The 10,404-nt window shown below is 39.2% G+C and overlaps 2 protein-coding genes across 2 annotated transcripts in view; one reads left to right on the top strand and one right to left on the bottom strand.

Moving 5' to 3' along the window:
- Positions 1 to 1,153: 1,153 nt before the first annotated feature.
- On the top strand, positions 1,154 to 8,054 carry MFSD8 (major facilitator superfamily domain containing 8; the record flags this gene model as incomplete). Its single annotated transcript, XM_009084284.1, has 11 exons — positions 1,154 to 1,245; positions 2,396 to 2,439; positions 3,139 to 3,379; positions 3,494 to 3,607; positions 3,911 to 4,055; positions 4,660 to 4,718; positions 5,329 to 5,437; positions 6,367 to 6,501; positions 6,875 to 6,978; positions 7,075 to 7,331; positions 7,770 to 8,054. Coding segments are annotated over 11 exons (1,516 nt in total), but the record flags the coding sequence as incomplete, so codon positions are not given.
- A 1,943-nt stretch (positions 8,055 to 9,997) lies between these two features.
- Positions 9,998 to 10,404, bottom strand: part of PLK4 (polo-like kinase 4) — a gene marked incomplete at its 5' end in the record, with an annotated part of 13,374 nt that continues 12,967 nt past the window's right edge. Inside the window, one exon of the mRNA XM_009084283.1 lies at positions 9,998 to 10,097. Coding sequence (XP_009082531.1) covers positions 9,998 to 10,097 — 100 coding nt within the window. The remainder of the gene's footprint in view (positions 10,098 to 10,404) is intronic.

Here is a 10,404-nt window from a genome sequence, read left to right as displayed (position 1 = left end):
CGGAGGAGGAGCGCGGGTAAGCGCTTGTCCCGCGCTCGGGCGGTGGCGAGTCTGTCCCACCCGCGCGGGGTCGGAGCCTCCCGAGCCTTCCCCGGTTCTGCGCTGCGAAACACACGCTGGCGCTCGCTTGGGGAGTGGCTAACCCGCCCGGGCATTGGCGCTCGTGGTGCTGCAGCCCGTGGCAAGCCGCGGCCGCTTGGGGTTTATGCTCCTCTGTCAGGGAAGCCGCAGCGTAAGGGTCTCTGCTTGAGGTCTCCGCTGAAATGTTCTCCGGCTTTAGGAGTCTCGAGGGGAGCCGAGCACTCACGTGCAGGTGTTGGGCAGAGCTCTGCCTGTCCGTGCTGGGCAATAAGTTGGCAAAGGGCGTCGAGAATCGTAGTTTATGTGGTTAAAGTATCATTGAACCCAGTGCTGTAAACAGTTCTGAAGAAATAACTACGCAAAACGTGCTGCGATTAGTATAACAGTGATATATTTGTAGTATGTTGTTAGTAAGAGTTGTATTAGCTTTAAAATTCCAGATATGCTTAAGTCTACGTAAGACTTACATAAACAGTGTTTATAAACTATGTTCAGGCGTCTCTAACCTCAGTCTGCATCTGTTGGACAAAGATGATCTCGTCTCAATTTATAGGTTCTATTGAAAATTCTTTTTCAGCCCTTACAGTCGTCAGCAATTATCTTTTACACACACCTTTTGCATTGTATAGTTGTTTTCTCCTGGTAAGAATAGACCTTTTAGTCAAATCAATTAGTTGTTCAGGTTTGTGGTTCATTTAAGGTCACAGTTGTGAGGAAACCTCTGGGGTTTTATGGTTTAATGTGAGAATCTTGAAGCCTTCACGTGGTGTGTGAGTCTCCACGGTGTCTATGGAAGGAGATTGCTGAATTGAAGACCTCTCAAAATGAAGTTCTCTTTGTGTAACATTTCAATGCTGCATTTTATGACAGCATTTCTGTCATTATTTGAATTGCCAAGTAGTAATTTTCAGTGTGAAAAATAAATTCCTTGTAGGCTTTGCTCTGTGGAAATCCACTCCTAGATAATAACTTACACAGTCACATTGAGAGAGGTTTGGGAAAGATGTTTCCAATGTCCTGTGGGAACAGCTAGGAGAGGATCTGATACTGATTTCTTTCTTTCTGGGTTCAGAACCAGGGATGTTGTGGAAACACAGGAGCACTATAAGAGCAGGTGGAGATCCATCTGGGTTATGTACCTGACCATGTTTCTCAGCAGTGTGGGTGAGTAAACACTTGTGGATTTCCATGTTATTTGCTTAATGAATGTTTTGCTTAATAATACTCTGGGTTTGAAAATGATAGGGTATTCTAGGTTTCAGCTACTTCAGCTTCTTTAGTGCTACTGTTCTTTTATAACCTCAAAAAAGGTGGCATTTTCTGATTCTTCAGAAGGGAAGGTATGACTAGAAAATCAAACAAAGTTCAATTTGAGACACTGGCACAGGTTGCCGAGAGAGATTGTAGATGGCCCAACCCTCCCTTCAAAGCCTGGTTGGATGAGGCCTTGAGCAACCTGCTCTGGTGGGAGGTGTCCCTGCCCAGGGCAAGGAGTTGGGACTAGGTGATCTCCAAGGTCCATTCCAACCCTTAATGATTCTATGATTTAATATGATAGGTTAGACTCTGTTTTGAGACTAAATGATGCATGATAAATCTTTGCTTTACAGTTTTGTAGTAGTTCAGGGTGAAGGTAGTGTCAGGCTAAAGTTATTGCTCAGAACAGAACAAAACAAAGGTCACACTTATCATCTGAAGTGACACCTCTAGGGAATTAAAATAGAAATGATGTGGAGGTCTTAAGGGGTAAGATCTTTATGGGTATGTATGTAATCTGTCTCAAAATATATATCAACACTCCTGCAGGACTTTGCATCTCCACTGCAAAACAAATGACAATTTTATTCCTGGAAATGAGAATTCTGTAGTGTTTGACTTGTGGTGATTTTATGTGAGCTTAGAAATTACCTTGAAAATCATAGGATACTTAAGTCATTTTTTTATGTTTAATTTGATGAATTAGAATCTCTTGGATTAGTGAGTACAGATACATCAGTGTACCAAGAAATTCTTTTTACTCTGAGGACCTTGTTGTCTTTCCATTGGGAGGACAACATAGGAGGCTTTTTGTGTAGTGTGTATGTACCTATAAAATGACCTTTTAAAAATAGTTCCTCCTGTTAGGAGGAATTATCACTCCTCAAAAAGAGCACATAATACATACTTTTTTCAGGTGTCGGAGTGATGTGCAGGTTTGGATTTAAATGCACTTAGGAGGAGAAGAATGAACTTGTCAAAACTGTTGGAGTAAAGCAAATTGCTGATAAAAAATGGCACATAAAGTAACTTCAGTTATGTTTTTACTGTGTTACAGGTTTCTCAATTGTAATTATGTCTGTGTGGCCATATCTCCAAAAGGTTTGTAGATACTGTTTCTGGTTAATAAGAACAGCAAACTCCTGCTCAGAAAGTACAAAACTTGACACTTTATTTAGGAACAGAAAGAGTAAAGGGAAGTGTGTGGTTGTGAGGGACTTTTCTTTTACCATCCACTGAGCTTTTGTTTTATGTAAAACCTGTCAGTTGATTTTCTGAATTGATAAAGTCTCTAAAACTTCAGTTTAATATGTTCTGGGATTTTACTGTGCCTGGAATTGCAGAAGGCAGTTTCAGATGCAGATTTGGAAGAAGATAACCTGGGCGAGATCCTGGAGATATCATTCATAGTGAGGCTGGTGCTGAATTCTTGCACAAGGAAAGAAAATGCATTATCAGCCTTGGAAATCAGGACAGATTCAGGCATGTGCAGAGATGATTTAAGTGACTCCTTGCTCCTGGCATGGGAACTGTGCTGTACTGCATAGTATGTCCATAGCCTGGAACATCAGCAGTGCTGTGTGAGAAGTGTTTGCTGCAACTGAGCCACTTCCAGTCTTGGAAGCAAAGCACTTTTTGTTAGTTTGGTGCATTGCTGGAGAGAGTTAGCCAAGGTTTATTGGCTCAGACAAAGTATTACAGTGCAGAGCCTTGGGTATTCAGGTACTACTTCTGGAATGGTGTTACTGATAACACAAAATGCTCTAACACTTTACCCTTGGAATTACTGTGTTTCTGCAGATCGATCCGACAGCAGATGCAAGTTTCTTGGGCTGGATTATAGCTTCCTACAGCATTGGCCAAATGGTTGCCTCTCCTCTCTTTGGCTTGTGGTCCAATTACAGGCCCAGGAGAGAACCTCTTGTCGTTTCCACTGCTATTTCAGTGGCTGCTAATTGTCTTTATGCCTATGTCCACGTGCCCCATTCACACAACAAGTACTACATGCTGACTGCACGTGCTCTTGTGGGATTTGGAGCAGGTAACCACTGCAAAATAAGGGAAAAAACCCACTAAAATAAATGTAACACAACAGTTTACGAATATAACTCAATATTTGCATGAACACTTTCTTGGTTTTGTTGTTTTTTTGAAGGAAATGTGGCTGTAGTTCGGTCCTATATTGCGGGAGCCACGTCTCTGACGGAAAGAACAAGTGCCATGGCCAACACCAGTGCCTGCCAAGCAGTTGGCTTCATTTTAGGACCAGGTAATGCATATCTTCTTGCCATCTCTAATGCTTTTCAGGATGAAATTGGGCACTGGAAGTAGGAGTTCTCAGCAGCTGTGTGTTGGGGATTTTAAGGCATAGTTTGTCAGTGGGATCACTGGTATCCATCTGTTTATTTAGATTTGGATTCTCAAAATGTGAAAGGGTTGACAGGTATAACATTTAAATTTATTTGGCAATTAGAACAACTTTGCTTATCTGGTTTTCTATGTTTATTCTACAAATATTCCAGTATTTTCTTAATAATTCTCCAGATTTTCTTAATACATTTATGTTTTTCAGTTTTTCAGACATGTTTTACACTTATTGGAGAAGAAGGAGTAACATGGAAAGTACTTTGTCTTCAACTGAACATGTATACAACACCAGTTTTGTTTGGAGCTCTCTTAGGAGTTATTAATATTATTCTCATCTTTGCCATATTCAGGTAATCACGTAAGAAAATGTAAATAACTTACTTACCTTGTTTTTGGGGGTGATTTGTAGCAAGTAAGATGCTGCTCAGCAAGCCTGAAATCTGGTGCACTAAAACTATAAACTGTTACTTTTTCAGTGTTTCTACCTGCTTAAATACCTATATTTTATTATGCTCTTAAGTGACTCATGGTGAAGCTATGGTTAGAAAACTGATTTTTAAAAGGTAAATCTGTTAGACTATTAACTTAACCTTGATATAGTTCTAGTGTTGGTGGTTCCTGCCCATGTTTTTTCTCTGAAGAAAAATAAGGTTGGCTGCTCTGTAGGGATCTCACTGTCTGTGTCTTTCCTTTAGGAATCTTGAGGGGGGATTTTTATTTATTATCCCATTAGTGCAGATGCATATGGATATGATATTCTCTCATTAGAATATTTTCTTTCTTGACTAGAATGGTGTTCACTGCAACCAAGTGTGAACTACACAGATGATGTTTAAAGGAGCTGGAAGTAATTAGCATATAAGATTATGCCATTTAAAATTATTTTCAAGCACCATGGCTCAATAGTAGATCCAGTAAATATGTGTGTTAATGAAAACAGTTCTCATTTTCTAGAGAGCATCGAGTGGATGATTTGGGACGGCAGTGCAAAAGTGTCAATTCTGAAGGAGAAGGTACCTGTGTTTCCTTGAAAACTTACCGTGTGATTGTAATGGTGAAGTACTCTTAGCACATAAAAGCATTTGGAAGTATTCTAAAGTCTGATGCATTGGGAACTTGAAGTGGAAAATAGGCTATACCTCTTTATAACTGGTCCAGAATTTGCGTTGTGTCCATTCTGTGTCCATAGTGCTGTCTGGTAACCAAGAAGCAAGAAAGAAATTGTCTGAATCCTTCCACATTTTCACCCTGAGAATTTTGCTGTGTAGCTTTGACCTTGCAAGAGGAACAGGAAGTGTTTTGGGTTCCATTGTTAAGATATTTAACATTGTTAAGATACTATTTTGCTGTCACTCAGGACTTGTCAGCCCCAGCATTAGACTGGGAAAAAGGTGTAACCAATTTGGAAACAATTTTCTCTCATTTTCAGAGGAATTGAAGTTTCAACATTCCATCTTATTTAAATGCCTTACACTTAGATTGTCAAAACATAACTGCAGAGCTGCCTACCAGCCTGCATGCTAAACACTTCAGAGACTAAAGAAATGATTACTGGTTTTAATTGGTGGTGGTGTCGAAAAAAACTCAGTTTGCAGTTGAGATAACTGTTGTGTTTCCTTGCAGGAAGTGGTGGTGTGGATCAGGATGCAGAAGGAAATGTTGATCACGTCGCTGTGGTAGCCATTAATGTTCTTTTCTTCGTCATCTTGTTCGTGTTTGCTGTCTTTGAAACGTAAGTGTGTCTGTTTTCCCTTAAAAATTTCCCTTTTACTTAGACATGTAAAGTAGTTAGGTTGGGGGTGCATGTAAAGGCTTTTCTGTTCCACTCATTTTCTTAACCAGCTCTTCCTAAATAGAACTCCAACACCATATGCAATAAAATTGATGTGTACTGATACAGAGTAATGAATTAAAGGTCAGCATGAACTACAAATCTCCACAAGCTGTGGTACAGGAAACATTTGTGTAAAAGCTTTTAAATGGAGGCAAACATTGTGTAAAAGCTTCTGAAGTGTTAAAAATCAGAGTAGCTTAACTTGGACTGCCTAAAATCTTCAGAGAAAACTGTGTCTCCAGTTGTGTGTTTTGTTCTGTACTTTTTGTTTTAATGATTAGAACAATTGTTTGATATAATTAGTGCAATTGTATTCTTAAATACATTATTTTATATGACTGGAGGTTTTCTGCCTAAAGAGGTGTGTTATTCACTCCCAAAATATAAGAGAAAATAAGTAAAACATAACAACATTTCGTCAGAATTAAGTGTACTTCACTGTTTTAACTTAGAAAATTACTTTGAGGTTGTAAGATTTATTCTGTAAGTTTTTTGAGCTCTAATATAGCTAAAATTTCTTTTACAATATGGCTCTAAGGTGCATTATTTGTAGAAAACAGAGTTGCTAGAGGTTGGTTGCTGAAACTGAAACAGGATTAAATGCTTACTATTTTTATACTCACAGGGTCTGATTTTTTTCAATCTTTACTACTCTGGCTTGGCTTTAACTTAATCATCTTTTCAGGAACTATTGGGAATAGATTCATGATACTTCAGAGTGTGGCTGGTGTCATGCAGTTGATGTTTGATATTTAGGACAATCTATGTATGGAAACAACTGTATAGAAGAAGCTTTTAATTCCTGTATTTTTCTTCTGTCATTTTAGTATAGCTACTCCACTGACAATGGATATGTATTCCTGGACCAGGAAACAAGCTGTTTTTTACAATGGAATAATCCTTAGTGTGATTGGCATTGAGTCAGTTATTGTTTTCATGGTGGTTAAAACCCTATCGAAAAAGTAAGTTTTGGGGATTCTGTTACTTCTGTTGGCTAAGTGTGAAAGGCTTTTTGGCAAGGCCCAATCTGCATTACTCAGGTCTTTGTCTCGGCAAAATACTTTGAATACTTCTACATCTTCTAATTAGGGTAGTGAAGTACTTCCAATTTTGGCCCAGCCATGACGTTGTAGTTGTTCCTTATTCTGTTAACACCTTCCTTACCTGTTTTTTGTTCTCGAATCACGAGGAAAAACAGATTTTAAGTTACTGTGATTTTGTAATTTCTTCTGTTTTGGCCAGGTATCACTTCAACAAATCCATGGGCTTTGTTGTTAGCACCTACATGAATTTTCCTTTCATGAAATGATACGTTGATACGTCATTGTTTGACAGGACTGGTGAGCGTGCCATACTCCATGGAGGATTACTGCTTGTCTTGGTTGGGTTCTTCATCTTACTGCCCTGGGGGAAAAAACTACCAAATATCCAGTGGCAAGGTAGAGTTAAGTCAGACTAACCCATCTTTGTAATGCTTTTTAGAAGCTTTGTATTGTAGTTTTGTTCTTAACGATATGTATAACTTATTTTGGCAGAAATAAAGAATAACTCCATTCCGAGGACAGTGCCCACTGAAATGGTCATGCCCTTGTGGAGCTGGGAAGAGATGCAGCTGCCATCCAACCACACTGAGCCTGTGGGCTGCCCTGTCACACAGTCCTGGTGCCTGAACACTCCCATGATCTACCTGGCCCAGTACATCAGCTCTGACATACTCATAGGATTGGGCTATCCTGTTTGTAATGTCATGTCCTACACTCTCTACTCAAAAATCCTAGGGCCAAAGCCTCAGGTGAGCATAATCCCTAAATGGTTTATTTCATTTGCTCTCCAAGACTTGCACACTTCATTAGAATGAGTTAAAATTCCTTCTGTCATCAGCCAAATAATAGTATGTTTCTACCAGGGCAAAACTTTCCAGGAACTCTAATCTTTTGTAAAATCCAAGGGAAGTCCCTAGAGGAATTAGGAGGTTTTTCATGTTTATGTTTTGCTGAAAGAGACTAAATGCTTTGAGCCAGAATGCATTTGAGTAGAAAGCTGCAGAGTATATAGTTCGCTGGAACCTTTGAATTAATGCTGGAAACGAAGTAATCAGTACCTTAACAAGTTAAGGAAGATAAGTGGTTGTTTGAATAACTTCTGAATTTTCCAATTAGGATAATGGTGGGAATTACTGGCAAGCCAAGTAATTCCTGTATCAGTAACATAAGCTTTTGATCTGCTCCAGGGTGTCTACATGGGATGGTTAACTGCCTCTGGAAGTGGAGCACGAATCCTTGGGCCTGTGTTTGTGAGCCAAGTGTACACTCACCTGGGACCACGCTGGGCATTCAGCTTAATCTGTGGCGTGGTTGTAGCCTCTCTCTTACTCTTGGAGATAGTATACAAGAGACTAATTGCATTTTCTGTCAGATATGGAAGGATGCAAGAAGAGAATTGTTAAATATGTATTGAAAAGAAAAGGTAAACCCAACCAGAAGTAATACTGTTTATTACTACTTTTTAACAAGGAGCACCTAACCACTGACCTTGTTGGCTGTGTGCTAACAGCTGTACACATGTACTTACCCATTGACAGAACACAGAACTTGGTCATATCCTAAGCCCTGCTGCAGCAGAGCTTTTGTATTCTGCTTTTCCAGCAGTAGAGGAAGGGGTGTGACAGGTTTGATGGATACAATGGCACATTTGAGGTGTGTACAGTTAACACGAGGCACCCATGTACTGAATGCAGCTGTGAAGGTCACAGGTTATGTGCATCCTTTCCAGAAAGAACTCAAAGAAATGTTGTCTTGATTCTGTGAATCAGGATTAGTAACTCTTTTGTAACTACAGGACTAGTTGAGCTGCATGCACTTTGTATGGAGACATCACTACTTGAGCAAACCTGATGTTTGGTTTGCTGGTTTGTAAGCACTGGTTAGTCCAGAATGGTTCTGGAAGCTGTTACATATCAGCACATCTCCAGGATTTCAAAGGAAGTGTGGCAGAATCATACAGGAAGGTAGGTGCCCTCTGCACAAGCAGTGTGTGGGGGATTTGGGTGTTGAAGTTGGTTAAGAGCCCTTGGAACTCAGCCTCAGGGGCTGTTACTTGAACTACAGTGAACCATATGTGCAATTTTTCCTCTACTGTTCTACTGAATGCCTTTTTGTAGCAAGTAAGATAACCTACACAGAGTTGAAATATGTGAAATATGCACAGCTTTTCTTAACCTTACTACAAGAAGGAAATACTAAGCAGGATGGTTTACACTTCTCACTTCTCATTCGTGGGAATGAATGCACTGGGCTGGGAATTAAGGAGAAAAGTGGTTCCTTGGCGTTGACTACTCTATGTAAACTTACTTTTTTCTGGTAACACAGTACAAGAAAGAGGATTTTACAATGTTTTAATCAGTCAGAGTTTATTTTTAAAAGTGATATATAATAATTTTCCTTCATAATGGGGCTTAAGCTCATCTGTACGGGTTTGTTTTAGCTGTTTTAATACTCCTGGGGAAAAAAACCTCTGGAATAACTCCAGTCTGAGAGTGGTGGCTGCTGTTTAATGTCTCTACAATTTGATGCTTATTGAACTTAATAAATGTAATTATGTATTCCTATGTAACAGTTGTTCAAACACTAAGACTACTGAATTAAAGGATTTTTTTCAATACTGACTGCAGGGAATACAGAAGTTTTATTCTCTTGGACTTTCCTGCTGCAGAACCACAAAATGTTATGGGAAAGGACTTTGCTTTTATAAGGGCTTCTTTTATATGCTAAGTCATAGTAAGTAGTTGAAGTCAGGGCTTTTCAAGTTGGAATTAACTTTGTGCAACAGTTTTACACTGTTTCTCCCCAAGCTTCACCCAGCTCTAAACTCCCACTACAGTTCTCCTAAAATCCCAGCTCAGCTTCTGTCAGAATTTGAGCGTAGTAATTTGAGAGCCTTTTATTCCAACATGAAACAAATCAATGGATCCAGACAGTTACCACTGCATTTATTTTTTCTTTTATGAAATGCTTGTGCAGGGATGTTTATGCTGCTACAAAAAGATAAAAACAAAGTTATAAAACATATACATATTTACATATAATATTTGTAAGACATAAATTATTTACAAATACAAACACTTGGACAGCACAGATGCTTTTTCCTTGATTGTTGGCACTGAGGAAGCAGTGGGGATAGAAAGAAATACAAGAAATTCCTGTTATTTCCAAAAAACTTGATGCAATCTAGAATTAAGTTGCTCAAAGTTTTGCTTGAGCAAGTTGATCCATCACTTGGATGTAAACCATGTTTTATATGATACTGTGCTACACATAAACAGAGCAACCCTTCCCTTCCTAAGTATTTACCAGACTCTGGAAGAATTTCTCTATAGGCTGAGTCACATCAGTCACTTTGCTTGCAAGTCAGTGAGTGAGTTTATTACGCTCTTGTGACGTGACACTTGCTTTGCATTAATCAATGAGGACTAGCTGGATTGGTAAACATCACAAGAATAGAAGACAGACAGTGCAACTTCTCTTTGATGTATTCTGGCAACTTATCATTTTCTCCATACCTAGAGAGGCAAGTAAGCATAGAAACATTTAGATGCTTGGAGTAATTAATTTCATTTCACGACAGTGTAATTATTTCAAGATACTTTCTCCCCCTCCCTTTTTTCAGTACTATACAAGAATAGTGACTGTAGTCTGGAGATCAAGCAGATGCATTCCCAGCTTTTTATTCCTTTATCATCCAGAGTTCAGTCAAAGCTGTAAGTGTTTCTGTTTATTAAGCTTACATAAGCTAATCAGCTGCAAAGTGATTGAAAAGCTAAGTTTAAGTCTTTGCAAAACCACATGAGTAGCAGGTATGGAGTTCAT

Source organism: Acanthisitta chloris, unplaced genomic scaffold (assembly GCF_000695815.1).
Source record: "Acanthisitta chloris isolate BGI_N310 unplaced genomic scaffold, ASM69581v1 scaffold4881, whole genome shotgun sequence".
Lineage (NCBI taxonomy): Eukaryota > Metazoa > Chordata > Aves > Passeriformes > Acanthisittidae > Acanthisitta > Acanthisitta chloris.
Note: the sequence above shows the minus strand (reverse complement) of the source record. Positions and strands in the feature narration are given on the sequence as shown.